General features: G+C 42.7%; 1 protein-coding gene across 2 annotated transcripts; it reads left to right on the forward strand.

Annotated features, from left to right (window-relative positions):
• Positions 1–407: 407 nt before the first annotated feature.
• On the forward strand, positions 408–11,188 carry LOC147217843 (C-type lectin domain family 18 member A-like). Of its 2 annotated transcripts, XM_086175260.1 has the most exons (12): positions 408–538; positions 1,268–1,359; positions 5,991–6,224; positions 6,324–6,421; positions 6,634–6,755; positions 7,136–7,243; positions 7,377–7,469; positions 7,698–7,804; positions 7,995–8,124; positions 8,260–8,356; positions 8,718–8,809; positions 10,318–11,188. In XM_086175260.1, the coding sequence occupies exons 1-12, from the start codon at positions 421–423 to the stop codon at positions 10,353–10,355; spliced, it is 1,329 nt and encodes a 442-aa protein (XP_086031386.1). In that variant the 5' UTR covers positions 408–420; the 3' UTR covers positions 10,356–11,188. The 2 variants fall into 2 exon arrangements, with proteins under 2 accessions (XP_086031386.1, XP_086031385.1); XM_086175259.1 differs by lacking the exon at positions 10,318–11,188 and having other exon boundaries at positions 8,718–9,080.
• Positions 11,189–16,742: the final 5,554 nt, after the last annotated feature.

The following is a 16,742-nucleotide window of genomic DNA, read 5'->3' on the forward strand; positions in this document are numbered from 1 at the left end:
CTGTCATGACAGTCATATATCCAATTCATATTCACCTCACTCGTATTACCAACATATTACTAATATGCAAACTTTATTTTCCGTAATTTTCAGTAATTCTTTAAGTTGAGAGCATAGAAATGTACTTTTGTCAAATTATTTGATAGTTCAAAAGTAAATGAATATAAATAGATAGATAGATAGATAGATAGATAGATAGATAGATAGATAGATAGATAGATAGATAGATAGATAGATAGATAGATAGATAGATTATTCATTGATTACAGAATCTAGTATACAGGATATACTGGAGGCAGTGGGTGGGTCAGAGGCGGAGCAGAGGGGGGCAGATGGGGCAGAGAGCAGGGAGGAGGAGCGAATTCCCGCAGCATCCAGAGGCAGGTGGCGGCCGAAGTTTGGGGGACAGTCGGCGGATCCATGATGGGGTCTCCCGCAGCCTCCCGGTGCTGCGTGCTTTTGGTCGTTTTGTCACGTCTTCTCATGATAAACAGCGCGAACCGGATCGTCCCCCCGGACCTGCTCTCCTCCGGAACCGGTAAAGTGTACGCAGGCCAGCCGGCCGGCAGGCTGGACTCCGTGGGCTCCTCCGTGGGCTCCGTGGGCTCCAGCTTGCAATGTTGTACTTGCGCATTTATGCATGGAAGTTCGAACGCTTAAGTCAACTTATTTATTCTTTAATTTCTTAAAATTCTTCCAATACTAGATACATACATAATCAAATAACAATTTTTTGTTTAAGGACCAGTTTACACCAACATGTAACTTGTTTTGTGTGCCCCTGTTAATAACATATATAATTAACCATTTTAATTATCAATCACTGGATGACCATGGATGCTATTCACTTTCTCATGTCCACAAAGTTTACACACTTTGATTTAACAAGTTGTGTCTTATTTTCATTTGAGAGCTGAGCCATTTTCATTGTGAGAGAAATGTTCTTGATCTTATCCATTAAGGGTCAATTCATTGTCGCTCATTTCAAAATTGAGATTTATTATTGATTGACAATCGCTGGTGTGCTGTAGAGAACAGAAGGTCGCTGAACTCACCCTGTGTTGTAACTTGAAAAAATTAAAATATTTATTCAACCGGTCTCACCCGAAGTCATGTAGTAATTAATGAACTAATACTTAATCCTAATGAGTTATTCATCTATGGACTGAAGGCCCATTATTTACACGTAAACCTGTAACAACACAATTCCTTTCCACCCTCAAGCTTTTCGCTGCATTAAGTAACACAAGTGTGTGTTGTCTTTCAGGACTGGGAGTGAAGCAGCACTCTCGGATTGTCGCCCAGCACAACAGGCTTCGTAGCCGAGTCAAGCCCACGGCAGCCAACATGCAAAAAATGGTTTGTGACATCTATTGTCTGTTCAGTCCATCTATTTGAATATGAATACTGAGCGTGTTCGAGGCTCGGGAGTATAACCCGCTCGTAAACGTTCAGCGGAACCTACAAAAATCAGATTACGAGTACTTCTGACCAACTTCTTTGTTAATCTCGAGGGTTTTTTTTCTCACTTTGAGTACCTGGCTGTGACTGGTGAACAGTCGCTTGCTGCTTCCGGGAGATATCCGCCGCGCTTTAAAGAAATATGCTTTTGAAGTCAAAGGAACTGGAATCTGCCATATAAGGCCCAGAGGAACGCTGGCTGTCAACATAATTAAACCGTCCCCAACACGGTCAAAAAGCAAAACACAATGAAAATGTGCAAGGTACAATCCACAGTCCTTCCTCTGCAACGGGAACAGAGAGACGGGAAGGTGCTACTCTGGTTTGATCTTGTATGAAGGTCACTTTTAAACCCAGCTGGACCCACATAAAAACATAAAATATATCTTTTATCAACAATCCATATTTTTTTCCCTTTTTTTTCTGCCATGCTCGAGTTGGGAGTTTGAGAACGTTTGCAGCCGGCCTTTTTTTTTTTTTTTTAAATAATTAAACACGAGCATGGTTATCTGCTTTTTTTTCCTCTCTGCAGCTGAAAGTGTTACTAACAGTGTTAGTTGCAGCATTGCACACAATTGGACGCGCTGTGTTGCATGGAGGAAGGGTAAATCAATTAACAGTGCAAGTGCTGAGTCTTGTGAGGTTTGAGCGATAAAATTCCCAAATTAATCTCATCTTCTTACCACCTTTAAACATTTGAGTCATAAAACCAAGTAACATGTTGGTTATGCAATGTTGATATTGAGAACCTTCGCAGCAATTCACAAACCAATGTTGACATTAAGCTTAAATTATTATTATTATTACAATAAGTTCCAGGAGATAAAATTCGAAGTATTTGTATTTTGTATTTGTATTTGTATTGAAGTAGTCGTAGTAATTTGTTCTAATATAAACAGAAAGATTACGATTTACATTTGCATTTGTGTGTGTGTGTGTGTGTGTGTGTGTGTGTGTGTGTGTGTGTGTGTGTGTGTGTGTGTGTGTGTGTGTGTGTGTGTGTGTTCGTGTGTGTGTGTTCGCGCGCGCGCGTGTGTGTGTGTGTGTGTGTGTGTGTGTGCAAAACATGTGGCATACAGTGATGTTTAATTTGATTGGCCAATATTTGAACAGATACTGTCTGCTATAGATTAGACTGTTGTTTCACAAACTAAAAAAAACATATATAAATCTTATAAATAATTAAAAGCAAATGAATAAATTAAATAGTTGAGATAAATGTCACATTCTCAAGGACCAAAGCAATCCTTTTAACATGTGAGCCAGAACCTACACATTTCTGATATGAATGTGTATTATATAATTTATCACTACATTAATCCTGCCAAATATATTTATAGTTGACAGATGCTTGCTTTATTTCCAAAGTGTGGAAAAAGGTGCAGAATCTCTCAAAAAGAAAATATTAATTTACGCATATTTTCGGAGTGTGGAGGTGGTTTGTCTGTCTTACAGATGCAGCCAGATGTTGTTTCACTTCCATAATTCCATCTATATCGCAATTTTGTACATAAATGAATTTATGAGTATGACTTTGTTTCTCAGATATGATATGATCCAAAAGGTGCTAACTGGGAACGCACCAGTCATGTTTTTTTTTTCCTTCATTCTTACTTCTTTATTTATTTGAAAATTGTAATGTACATGTAGCCTCGCCCCCTGTCCGATGTGTCTGTACAGATCACCAGTAAGAAGCCGCCTATTTGTCCAAAAAAAAACATCCATAACTGCGAGAAGTTTGACAAAGAGTGCGAGCTCACATTAAATTTTTAATGGCTCTTCATAAAAGACGACGCAGACATAAAGCCAAAAATATTCTGTAAGAAATTCAAAATATTTGCTTTCTTCAAAGCCTCAGAATAGGCTCAGTTGTGTGCAGGACCAAAGCTGGAGAGAGAAAATGCGCCTTTTTCCCCTGTTTTTCTTTTTCTTTTCACACTGAGCGGGGGCCCCCCACCTGCAAAAACACCGTAAACAGTGGATTCAGTTCCCTGTCACTTGGAAAGTGCAAGTCACTTCCATCAGCATATGTTATTTGTCACCACTTTCTCCAAATCTCATGGTGATTAAGCTCAGCAGCCTCTTCAGCCTGAAGCTGCAGAGCTCACCTAAGAATACTCTACGTGTCTATACACCGTCTGAGGTTTTATTTGAACGTCCTTATTTGTGTATAACACGCATGTCAAGCGGATCATGATCTGATTTTTGCCCAACATTCAAATGGATAGTTACGTTTTTCAGTTTGCACCAACATCAAAATGTATTTTCCCAAACAGCGAGGGATGTAAAGTCCTGGTTTTATGTAACACGGATCATTTCGAGCTTTGTACCCGCTTGGCTGCACCAAAACACATCGACCGTGATATTGATTATTTTTTTTCATCGATATTGGCTTTAACGCCTAAACCCCAGGCTGTCATATTTCCAGGTCCTCGTAAGGTTGAGTTGTTATCGCTTGTTTTAAACAGCTTTTTTTTTTCATCCCGCACTTTACCTGGCTGAACCCCATCCCCTATCTCCCATCGTACGTCGCTCGGCCATACTGTACTTATCAGCGCAGCTGTCTCGGCTGTATGTAATAATGGCCGAGAGGTAACAATGGATTACGAAACTCGCCGTGCACTGTTTATCCTTTAGGCTCAATATGAGATTTGTTCCGGGGCAAACTGTCACTTTGTCATAGATTACATCCTCAAAGCCACCCTCGCAGACCGAGCTCCTTTCTTCGACTACTCTTCAACCTCGGAGAACTGTTCTCCACTGATAAGGCGGTAATGAGAAAAAGAGGATGTGGATAATCGTTCTGCATTCACGACGGGGCTATTACAGGTAATTTCTCTTTGAAAACCCTTGGAAGAGGCTCCGCCGAGCTGAGAAGGCATATTAAAGAGCTTTACTGATAAATGTTAAAAGGCTCAAGGCTTCGGGCTGCGGCTGAGAATATCTGAATGAGGTCTTCTTTTTTTTTTTCCTTCTTTGCACAAGAACCAGCGGTGAGCATTGTGGTGAGATTGTGTTGAAGTGATTTTAATAGTCCCCAGGCTTTGTTTTCTGAATAAGATAAAATACCAATATTTCAGGGGGGAAAAAAAAAAAGACACCTCCTTTTCTTATCCGCCTTATACGTCTGTTTTCTTTGAGGCGAAGCAGCTCTGTGAGGTCTTATCCTCTCAGAGACATCCATTTAAGTTGAATATTTATTGTTGATATGGAAGTGGTGATCTTCGGTTGGGACGGCTCATCCGTTAAAAGTATATTCTCTGCCTCCCGGAGCTGCGATGGGGAGAGGTGATCCACAGCGCCTCGGTAAATCACACTTAATTATTTGACCTCTACCTGTAGCGCTCTCGGTTACTGATGGAGACACGGAGAAGTCAAAACGTAGCGGAGACATCTGCAAACACACCGTGTTCTCCCGTACTTTCTCCGCTCAAAACTGCAAAGTGAAAGGTGATCCATCATTTGCACTTTGAGCTCCGGTCCTTCCGGAGAAGAACTTCACCGAAACTGCTCGAGTTCAAGGGCTGTTTTAGGAGCGCTCGGAAACTGGCATCTCCAATGAGGACTTGAGATCCACAAACCTCATTACCCTATATATACTGTATTTATTCTAGTCTTTAGATTTAGATTAAGTCAGATTTAGTCTTTAGTTATGTGACTTTTACTTTTTCATTGTGATGCACAACTGTTTTGTTCAGTTGTTCTTGCGGAGTGCATCATTTATATCTTTTAAGTGTCATTGTCATTATGATGGGGTATGTTTGTTTGTTTGTTTTGGTCCAGATATTATCAGTATATTTTTGGTTATCAAAGTTACCCGACATCTTACAGGCTATATTTTACTGGATCGCGCTGAGAGAAAAAAAGAATCGAAAAACAATGGATTGAATCAATTTTGCGAGGAAAAATAATCACATACAAGAATTCCCTTTGGAGCAATTCTCATGAGAAGAATAACACGTTGAATATTTATTCATAAAATAAAGGTTTCGGTAGATAATTGCTGCAAGCTGTGACTGTGAACAGAAAACTGAGAGAAGAAAGACTTATACGGAAACCATTTCTTTAATTAACCTCTCATTTCAAAATCCCAAGTGGGTTTAGTGAAGTGTTTATAGCTAAGCGTCACGCAGTTATTGTCAGCCCCTCCTTTGCCGGCCCTTCCAGTAGCCTGCTGTCGTCCCCCACCCAAGCGTACTCCAGGACCGGCTCCCACCTCTGGAGGGATTAGTTCCACAAAGCCAATCACTACTGCACTCGAAAGCGTCATCTTCACGTCAAAGACTCTTTTCTTCCTCTGCAAAGAACAACGTCACCTTTGTTTTGAGATTTAAACTGCGCTTCGGTGTAAAAGTCTTGTAAAAGTCATTACAGTTTAATTAACAGTTCATTTCTCAGCAATAGCCTCATCTCGGTCGATAAACAATATGTCTTGGTTGGTACCAGCAGAGTGCTGGAAACCGCAGGAAGAAACAATGCGGGAGAAAGAGTGTGTTTGTTAGAAATGTAATTATTGTCAGTGTGTGTAGGACTGGGATGAGGAGCTGACCTTACTCGCGGAGGACAGGGCGGCGTCGTGCCACACGGACCCGTCGCCCCAACATCCCCGAGCGCTCAGTCACATTGGTTGGAATACACACCTCTCGCCTCGTGGCGTCACCTCCTTTTCGCAAATCATCGACGCCTGGTTCAAGGAGGGAGAGGATTTCTTCTATGTCAGTGGGGAATGTAGAGTCAACGCCAGCTGTCAACACTACACTCAGGTATCACCGCTTAGCGACGACACCGCCGCATTCACTTCCGTTAAGGTGATCTTTTTGTAAAAGCGCCGTTGTCACATGCGTGATCCCTTTGTCGTGCAGCTGGTGTGGGCCACCTCCAGTCACGTGGGCTGTGCCCGGCAGCTGTGTCTCAGAGCAGGGCGCCTCTGGGACATATTTGTTTGTGCATATTACCCCGGGTAAGCATAAACTCTCCCGAACCAGAATATTCTATTCATCCGAGAGCCATCAGGGTGTTTTGAAACAAAAAACAAGCTCACGGGGTCTGAATTCGATACTTTAAAATACTTTTTTGTAAGGAAAAGGTTCAAGTTTTTTGATGAGAAAAACTACGTAGAAAAATCCTAAGCAACTAGTCCTCTATTTTTACCACTATTTTTTGCTGCTGCAGGGGCAATTGGGAGGTGAACGGTCAGCAGGTGACGCCATACAAAGCCGGCCAGCACTGCTCCCTCTGCACATCCTCCATGTCGGGCTGTGTCAGGCTATGGGACCACGTGGGTGGATTATGTGGTGAGACAATAGTGACACCTTAAATCTGCTAAAGCAGGTGGAAGCAAATTGAGCTGTCACTCTGGAGCGAGTGACGCCCCTCGGGAATTCAATTTTGATTCCGGATGATGTGCGTGTCAGCCAAAACTTCAGGCGTAGTTCTCCTCAATATGCTCTTTCAGGATGTTTTGCATTTTTACATTTTAACAGAGTGTAACTCGGTCTGCTGGTTACATTATACATTCGGCTCATAAAGGCCGATTTATTTAAACTTTTTTTTCCAAATGTAATCCTCCTCAGTTAATCTTAAACCTCCAAAGTAGCAATTCCACACCGATGATGCGCCGTCTTTGGAAAAAATGATATTTCCTGTTGTTTATTTTTCCGGTTGATTCCATCAGAGATCCCAAGCAACCCGTGCCGTATGAGCTGCGGTGTGCACGGCCACCTTAATAACACCTCCTGCAAGTGCACGTGTGACCCGGGGTTCACCGGACGCTTCTGTCAAGGTACCAGTCACTGCAAGTTCTCACAGCAAGCGAGTTTTTGAATGACAGATCCAAGAACAGCTGAGTATCAACGGTCTACGGTTGAGCTCATACAAAAGGTATTAGTTATAGGTAGTGTCCCTTTGCTTTGCAGTACGGTGCAAGACGCAGTGTGTGCACGGCCGTTTCAAAGAAGAGGAGTGCTCCTGCATGTGCGATGTTGGCTATGGCGGCGCCGGGTGCGCGGGTGAGTGTGCGGTGCAATTGCTTCATTTTTTTTTCCCGCTTTTCACACACTACTCTAGAGACACAGGGGAATTTATGGCCTGTTGATAATATTATGGAATCGCCACCGTGCCCGTTGGCGGAGGGCGCTATCGAAGACACTTCATCTTGGGTCTGTTCGTATATGAAATGATTATGTGTTGCGTCTCGGCGGTGCGATTGTAATCTCACCTGGATTGTGTTTTAATAGAAAAAGTGCAGTTTCCCCTCCACAGCTGCGACGTGGTGGTAGATGGGGATTGTTTCACTGTCTCTCGCGTTGCTGATACTTTCTATGGAGCTAAGACTCGTTGTCAGGTGAGAGACAGATGTTCCACCTCCTGAGAGAATGAAACAAGCTCTTAAATCATAATCATATATATGTGTGCGTGTGTGTGTGTGTGTGAATTCCATTTACACAGCTATGTGCTGTATACCAGTCTTCGAGTTATTTGTAAAGCAAATGAGGTTCTGCTGACAGTGAGATATTTTTTTTTTTTGTACATAGGTTAAAGGTGGTGTTCTAGCTCAGATATATAATCAGAAGGTTCAGGACATTCTGGCATTTTATCTCGGTCACCTGGAAACCAACAATGAAGTCACAAATGCTGACTTTGAGACAAAGAACTTCTGGATAGGTATAATATTTCATCGTCCGCGCAATATCAATGTTGTGATACTATGTCCTTTAAACATCCATCGTTTGAGGAGACGTAATACATGTTGCAGGTACGGCACCACGATAAAAACAGACGCTTTTTTTCACTCCCCAGGCTTGACTTATAAACCGCTGAGGGACTCGTTTCGCTGGGCCTCTGGAGAGTTCCCAAGATTCAGCAGCTTTGCCTTCGGGCAACCTGACAACCAAGGGTAAGAGACACGTTACATGACATTAGCTGTCAGAGGTTTGGAACATTGGAGGCGGTGTGCAATGGACCCACTCAAAAAAAACAAAACAAAAATCCAAACCAAGCAGTCATGAGCAGGAAAATAAATTTCCCCGGGGAGCCTGAAGTCATCTACAGATGTAATAAATAATTATAGGTACAGTGGCTCTGAGCAACTTCATCCTCCGTCACAAAGAGTGAGGCTCCGGACGGAGCTACACGTGAACTGGACCCATATATTTCTTTTTCTCTCCCTTTTTTTTCTTCTATCATCTTTAAAAATGAGTTTTCCATGTACACACAGTCTCAGTCACTCCCTTCTCCGATCCCTTCTCCTCCTGCAGTTTTGGAAACTGTGTGGAAATGCAGGCGTCGAGTGGCTTCGACTGGAACGACCAGCGGTGTAAAACACGGAACCGGTACATTTGCCAGCACGGTAGGGCACACGCCAGGAAATTAACGGTGGCTTGTGGTTCTGTGTTTGCATCCAACCAAACAATTTTAGCTCAGGAGTTGTTTTATTGCACCAGGATCTGAGTTAGAGAACAAGACATGACCCTCTTAAACATATTACTAAATGTTAAGAGGACATCCGACCTCTGCAATGTAATTCTGGTGTGAGCTATTTTAAAAACAAAAAGCGATGCGTGAGTTGCCGTATCGGCCTGAGCTCCAATCGATCGGTCCATCCATCAGGGAAGAGGGAATCAAGAGCAAAAATATTAAGCTGTGGACTTCACGCCCGTCTAAAGATACCGCGCCACATCTGTAGGGACTTTGACCACGTTCAGGAAACGGAAGTGCAAATCGCTATGCAGAAAACACAAGTTTGATACGACGGCGGTAAGCCCTTTGTCGCTATCCGTTAGCGGAACATTTGCCCCTGGCCTGCTCACACAGCAGGATGACAGGATGTAATATTGCGGTAATATTGTGGACCGTGAGTTGAAAAGCTGTGACGCAGAACCGGCTCCTTGTTTCGAGCTCTCGGGTGTTCTTCCGTAACCCGCCGAACAGAGAAGTCCTCGAAAACCACCGCAGAGCGACGTGTGAAACTTTCATCCACTGTCCATGATGGCGTGCATAAATTATAGAAATCCCTGTGGGATTCTGTCCGCACATTTTAAACACAGCACTCCGGCTAAATCAATGGCACTCAGCGCTCGCCATTAAGAGCTCTTGAACGATCAATACACATCAGCGCCACAAAGGCCCGCAGTGTTTAGACACATACATCCCACTTACATTGATCCCATGGAATGAGACGGTGGCAGATGTTTAGTTGTTTTTGTTGTCTTTTTTTCCAGTTAAGAATGTCCTTGCAAGTGGATGGTGCGTAATCGGGTGCATTGACTGTATGACATGTTCACCGCGCCTCGATGTTTCTACGACACGGCTGCACAATCCGTATTTTTCAAAATCTCATTTCCGTCTTTGAGAAGGTCAGGAAAATTGTGTCGCTTGAAAGTAGAATATTCCCCGTCTCTCTGTAATTCCGTTCACCTTTTTCTCTTGGAACAAAAGGCTTGATTTTAAATGTGTCAACAAAAGGATTGACGCGCATAAATCTATCTGATTAAAAGCACGCAGACGCTCTGCCACATCAATTCTCAGTCATTTTCAGCCCTCATTGCTGTGCGCTGTTAATTGGTAATAAAATGATAAGGGGATTTCAGACAGCCCGCGGGCAGAGACTAAACTAACTGTCTCCAGAGTCTTGTCTATGTGTGTGTTTGTGTGTGTCTGTTTGTGTGTGTGACCACACGTGACATGGATTCAGCCATGTCTTAGCAATGTTCCGGCAATACCCACTTGAAAATAACACACAATATACGGTAATCATAAATACTCTGCTTATCATTTTTCATTAAAATTTAACCTTCATGAGTGTATGTTGAATTCAACGGACTAATATCATTCCCGTGACATGTGTGTACTTGACAGCTGCAGAGCACATCGCCCGGTGGGAGGCCGGCAGGTGACAGGGCCTGTCTCCTGAGTCCTGAGGTCCTGCAGGTGGCACCTGATGACCGCAGTCATCTTTGCACTTCTATTCTTGAGCTCTCCTCATTTGTGCATGCATTGGTATACCTTAAATGCGAGGTACACACACACTCTACTGAAAAACCCAGTGTTTCGTGGGTTACACTCCAAAGCAACAGGGGGCAGCATAGGACCAGAAAGCCCCTTGCCGTGGGCTGACGGTAGAATTTCCAGCATATGAGTCGCTTTATGTCTCAGTATTTTGAGTAGTTGTCACAACACAGCAGTAGATAGTAGATTATTGTCAATAGTCATCTGATAACATTATTAATGACAACTGATAGTTCTCTTTAAATGAGGTGTTTCAGTTCACTTGTTATTTTGAAACCACTAGTTATATATATATATATATATGTTGTAATATCATCTCTTCTGGATCTAACTGTGAAAATAGTTCGGAAATGATGCTCTTTGTTCCTGTGGCTACATGAGTTTAGATTTTTTTTTTGCGTCACTTTTTGTACATTTTAACGAATCCACTTTGACAATTCAACTTGATGCATTTTTGGAAGTATTTGAAAAGAATTTTGCCCGTGTAACTAAATGCCACGAAGGCTCTGTTTACATTGTGCCTTCACACCTTGTTGCCGTCTCCTCCTGTTCCCCCACCGGACCTGGCGGATGCCGTAGAGCGTGCCAGCCCCGAATCCGCGGCCACAGAGGGGTTCATTGTCTCGTTCAAAGATGCTTCATCAGAATGTCTGGAGAAACAAGGGTTCAAAACCGGTAACCCATCAATTATAAGACAATGACGTCCCGGGCCATCCCGCCCACTGAGCGCTGCTGAGATGTTTCAGCGATCCTGTGCAGACGCATTGTGGTCTAATAAAGTTTGCTTTTTTTCTTTTCTGCTGATGCTGTAGTTTGTTCCTCGGAGATGCATTCTAAATGTTCAGAGTCTTTCATGTCTTTCTGTGCGCGCACGTGTGTGTGTGTGTGTGTGTGGTATATGCGAGTGTTCGCCTCAGCTATGATGCTCGCCGAGCTTCCTGCTGCTCTCATGGTGCCCCCTGATAAGCCGGGTCTGCAGAGGGTTTCAGAATGGTGCCGGTGGCAGTGGAATTAGTTCCCATTGTCATGATAATGACAATGATACTCTTGCCCCGTCCAACTCAGACCAGCCATTGTATGGAAACAGGAATGCAATTTCTCTTGCAGCGGCAAACGACAATCCTCTGTGAGAGTGAAAGGTCCCTAAATGACTCTCCATTCAGGCAAAGCTGAAGGGCCAGCAGCCAATTAAAGTGGGAACAGCAGAACAGTGCCATCCCATGGACCTAAGGCTGCCTATAAACAGGCACATTAAGCTTTACAGTCCCACACACACATACACTTACCCTATGCTTTAATTTTTTTTCCATGCAGGCTTGATTCTCTCGAGGACAAAAACTGTAATAAGTCAAGAGTTTATTTGGTCCAGCATATAGAGCCTCTGGGAAACAACACCACTTTGTATTTAGGTTGGGGGATAATAATGTAGAGTTCTCGGGGAACATGGAGGCACAGAATCCTTCGCAGTTGATTTTCCCTTACTTTCGGGGAATTTATCTCGGTTGGTCTCGGATGCAGTCGCGATGCTCAGCTGTGAGCAGAGCGGATCTGTGTTGTTGGGCTACCCGAATCTTCAGGCTGGAATTGGCTCATCGTGAGTAATTATTGACCATCACAACACCAATTATTGTAATGATCGTACACACTGTTACACACCACCTACTGTAGGTATCACTACCTCTGGCATTACTGGCTGCAGTGCTGCAAGTATGACCATTCATGACCTTAGGGTTGCTTCCTCAAAAGTGAAAATAGAATACATTTTGGAGTTCCTTCTGCTTTCTCCAGTTCTTTATTTTTGAGGATTTTCAAACATCCATGTATACCTAATATAATAATATCTAATGATGATATTCTGTGATATAGATTCTATTTATCTTAGAGCAACTGCGGGCCACAAGGTGGCGCAGGGGTTAGCGCTTTCACCTCACAGCAAGAAGGTCCCTGGTTTGATTCTTGGTGGAGTCTCCATGCTCTGCTCGTGTGTGCCTCCATGTTCTCCAGGTACTCACCTCCAAAATATGCAGGAGACCCTAAATCCCCCATAATAGGGGAGTAACGGGGGAGTGAATGATCGTATATCTTTACAGTATATGTGGCCCGGTGATAGACCGGCAACCAGTTCAGCGTGAACACTGCCTCTCGCCCAATGACAGCCAGGATAGGCTCCAGCATCCCACTAACCCGACGACAGGATAAGGAAGATAGATAATGAATAAATGAATAAATGAATGAGTGAAATAAAAACCGTATTCAAACGCTGGTTGCTGTAAGGATAAATGTTCGGGGAAAAGTAGCAGTAGGCGTGGAATGTAGAATGAGTATCTGCCTGTCAGGTGATCTTACAAGAGGTGGAATTTGATGAAACATCTCATCAGGCTGCAGAGTAGTTCTTTCCCTTTTTTCTGATATTGTAAATCGGGCTCTTGTGTATGTAAGTGTCATGTAATAGTCATTGAAAGGCGCAATCAGTCTCCAATTATTGCTCTTTACATCTCAATGAGGAAATCCAGCTGCAGCCGACGATCAGATGATACAGGAGGAGTGACTGTGTACGTTCACAAGCAGTGGCAGATTATACTTACAGACAGAATTACACGGTAATTTCTAATCATCTGAACAAATCAAGACAGGACTACATGGAGCACCTCCTCTGCACCCGCCCGCGTCCTCTGCTCAGAGGATACGGAACAGTGATTTTATTTTCCTCTGCTGCGTTCCTTTGAGTTTTAAAACAGCCATTTTTATCTACGTGCCAGAGTGAAAGCAAATCGCGGCCTTTGAAAAAGCAATTTCTTTATGCAGCTCAGATTGGATTATGATTATGATTTCTATTTAATTATTTGTCTGAGCTCTTCTTTGTTCCCTGACTTACTTCGTAGCTATCAACTCATTCCGAGAGGCAAAGACAGGTATTTGGTTTTTTTTTTTCCGGGGTGTTGAAAATTAAAACAACGACAACATGAAATGTTCTCGCTCGAGTTTCAGATGCGAACACAGATTCATTTAACCTCAGCCCGACATTGGGTCTGGTTAGAGAACTCTGGTGATTATTCTGCTTGTTGTCAACCATCAGTTAACCATTATTTCTCTGTCCTTCTTGCCCCCTCCCCCTCCTCACATCTCACTCGTCCTCTCTGTGCACCGCTTTTCTTTTCATTTTCTCTCCTCAGCACGGTCAAAATTGAGTGGCCCATAGCATTCGGATGCAAGATGAACTTTGATAAGAGTTAATGAGATCAGAGTATTGTGTGGAGGAATAATGGCTCGGGCTGCACTCAAGAGTCTCCTCGCCAGGAAATGGACCACGAGGAGCCGGAGCCGCCCACTCCGGGTCTGACAGGGGAGGAAGGGAGGAGAGGGGAGGAAGTAAGAGAGGATGCGGTTGAAAGAATGTTTAGTGCAGAAACGTGACAAAGGAATGAAAACATTATGATAAATAATGAAGTTCTGACTTCCTGAGTACACTGAAAACAGTATAAAGCAAATAATTATAAAGCGTATTTAAAAAACACTCACAGTGGTTTTCATGGCCAACACTCATCATTCAAAGGCTAGAAATTCACATTTAAAAGCATAAATGTCTGTTCTCTCATTCATCGCCTTGGCATTCCTTAAGAAAAAATAGATTTCCTTTTGAAAGCAATCTTGTCATTTAACATTTCAGAGGTCATGGCATGGTCAAATGAGCATATTTAATTATGCAAATTTATATCGAAACGTTTAAATGTATTGAAAGTATTGCACTAGATGTTCATACATTACATTACATTACATTGCAATTGGCAGACGCTTTTATCCAAAGCGACTTACAACAGAGGACATAGGGACTGCAAATACACTTGCAAATACACGATGCACAGGAAATATACAGAACAGTAAGCTTGGGTTAGTTAATTTTTTTTTGTTTTTTTTTTGACAAAGACATACACAAACGTACACACACACACACACACACACACTGCATAGCCTAACTTGCTGCCTAACCTGACTTGGGGCATCGGTGCAGTAAAAAGTCCTGAAAGAGAACAGTTTTACCTGTTCAAGCCCACTGACAAGAAAATCAGACGAATGATACGATGCAGGACGGAAGCGGAGATAAATTAATTGATGTAAGAACCCCGCAAAAAAATCTTGCTTTGCTGTGTTAAGACAAAACTTATCTATGATACATGCAGTGACGTGCAGTCAGTAGAGGCAGGGGAGGCCGGGCCTCACCTGACATCATGGAAAGAAAAAAATATCTAATGAAAAAGTAAATTAATGGTTAAATTTATTCAGTGATTTGTACTATAATGTTGATTTCCACTTAACTTCACCATTTTAGTTGTTTTTAACCGTTCAAATATGAAGAAGAGACGAGCGGTGACACAGCAACTAGCTGAGCCCACTATGGATTGCACAATGATTATGCTAACTGTGCTGGCATGCTATGCACTAAGACTTTATTGCTGTCTCTGTGTATGTCACTATTAAGAAACAATTTTAATATATGAGCTAAATTTCCATAGTTTAGCTGATGTGTATAATGTTTTTCGACAACTACTGTTACGTGTTTCTTGTGCTGAGCGATCATAAAACGACTGCGAAGAGACATTAAGTGAGGCAAGCAGTGACGGTGCCTCACGGTAGGGGCACCGCTGATCCCAGGGATCCTTCTTACTACTCGGATACAGAATAATAGAATTAGCGATAGCAGGCTACGGTAAACAGTAAGCAAGTCAAGTGCAGCCATCCAGTTATTTTCCCCGATCTCATCGGGCTATAGCTCACGAACGGCGAGGGATGAATGTAAATATCCAGGGCAGCTTGTCGACTTTTTGGCCCCGAAGGATCTTATTCAAACTGTTCCTGAGGCGACAAAGTTGCTCCGGCCGGTGGTCACCGATCCGGCTACGACAACATCGGTGGAGCGGTCGGTCTCGCCACCGAAAAGACTCAAAACATACAGTCGGAACAGGAGCGATTAAGGACGACTGTCTTCACTGGCGGTGATTTCCATTGAGACAGAGAGACTTTTAAAACTGAAGAAAGATAAGGAAGACTTCTACAAGCAAGTTATCGATGCTTTTCTTCTGAAGGAGCGGCGCATGGACTTCATTCATAATTAAAGGTAAGAGATAATAGCGGTTTTTTTAATGTGCTTTTTTTCTATGCTACAGTTTGTATATTTAAAGAATTCTGATGTGAGATTTTAAACAAAACGCGTTAAGTGGTGCCAATTAAATGGTGACTAAGCTACTCTGTAGGGTTCATATGTTTGTAAATCTGATTGATGACGTCAGTGCCTCACTGCTTGTCACTGCCATGGAATATTACCCATTTCAAGACTCAAAGAACAATTTCTAATGTTAAAAGAAGTTCTGTTGAATTAATTTAAGCCTTAATCATTTGTAAATTTGAAATCCAAATAAGCAGGGGGCCGTGGTAGCGGTGCCGTATCTAGAAAACAGTTGAAAAGTTTTTTGTTTATCTTGTCTAGAGAACAAGGAAACAGTTGTGAGTCAAATCCAAAAGTCAATCCAGTTAGTCAAGTTATGTCACAAGGAAAAAGATGTGCGGTGAAACACGCTGAACCAAATGATTGGAGAGAACAGGGGAAGGAAAAACCTCCAGATGCCGCTGCAACTCATTGGAAGGGTTCGATAGGGAAACGACATCATCCTGTTCAGTCACCAATACATTGTCATCCACAGGCTGATGCTCTGCTCCTCTGCATCATGCTGTGTGGCTGAGTAAATGCAACCTCTCCGAAATTCCAAAATGCTCACTTCATTTAGAGTTGAAAGACTATGAGTCCGGTTTGTTTCGTACTTTTCAAAGCAGGGAACACAAAAATGAGATTTGTCATAATAAGGATAACGGTTTTCAGTGTGGTCGGATCGATGAGTGTGTGGGAAAAAGGAATGGCCATTATTGATGTTAGAGAGAAAACGGGCTCTTTCTTTCAGGTTAAAGTCTTTTCTTTCCATTTGAATCAAAGATTAATCATCACTCTCCATCGAATAGCAGATGGCTGAATATGTTTATGTTACCATCCAACCTCAGTCTGGTTGCTAACCAGACTCAAATGATTAGCGACTGTATACTCTCCCGTTACTTGTCCTTTATTTTACTCTTCAATGGTTGAACGGGCTTCTCTTGCACTCTGTAATTAAATTGAATAGAAAAAATAATCTAAGGACGAATGCTCAGTGTCGCTGTCTGACTACAACAGCATGCTTTGACTAATTAATAGAACATATGCAAAACAGAGGACTGGTGGTCTACACATC

The sequence above is a fragment of the Fistularia commersonii genome, chromosome 27 (assembly GCF_037954325.1).
Source record: "Fistularia commersonii isolate RoL2024-O1a breed Wild chromosome 27, RoL_Fcom_v1.0, whole genome shotgun sequence".
NCBI classification, from domain to species: domain Eukaryota; kingdom Metazoa; phylum Chordata; class Actinopteri; order Syngnathiformes; family Fistulariidae; genus Fistularia; species Fistularia commersonii.

Excerpts from the sequence above, each read along its gene's own strand:
- LOC147217843 (XM_086175259.1), top strand. The coding sequence starts at position 421 with ATGATGGGGTCTCCCGCAGCCTCCCGGTGCTGCGTGCTTTTGGTCGTT. Across the intron at positions 6,756-7,135 it reads CCACGTGGGTGGATTATGTG|AGATCCCAAGCAACCCGTGC; the intron begins GTGAGACAATAG and ends TGATTCCATCAG. Across the intron at positions 7,244-7,376 it reads CACCGGACGCTTCTGTCAAG|TACGGTGCAAGACGCAGTGT; the intron begins GTACCAGTCACT and ends TTTGCTTTGCAG.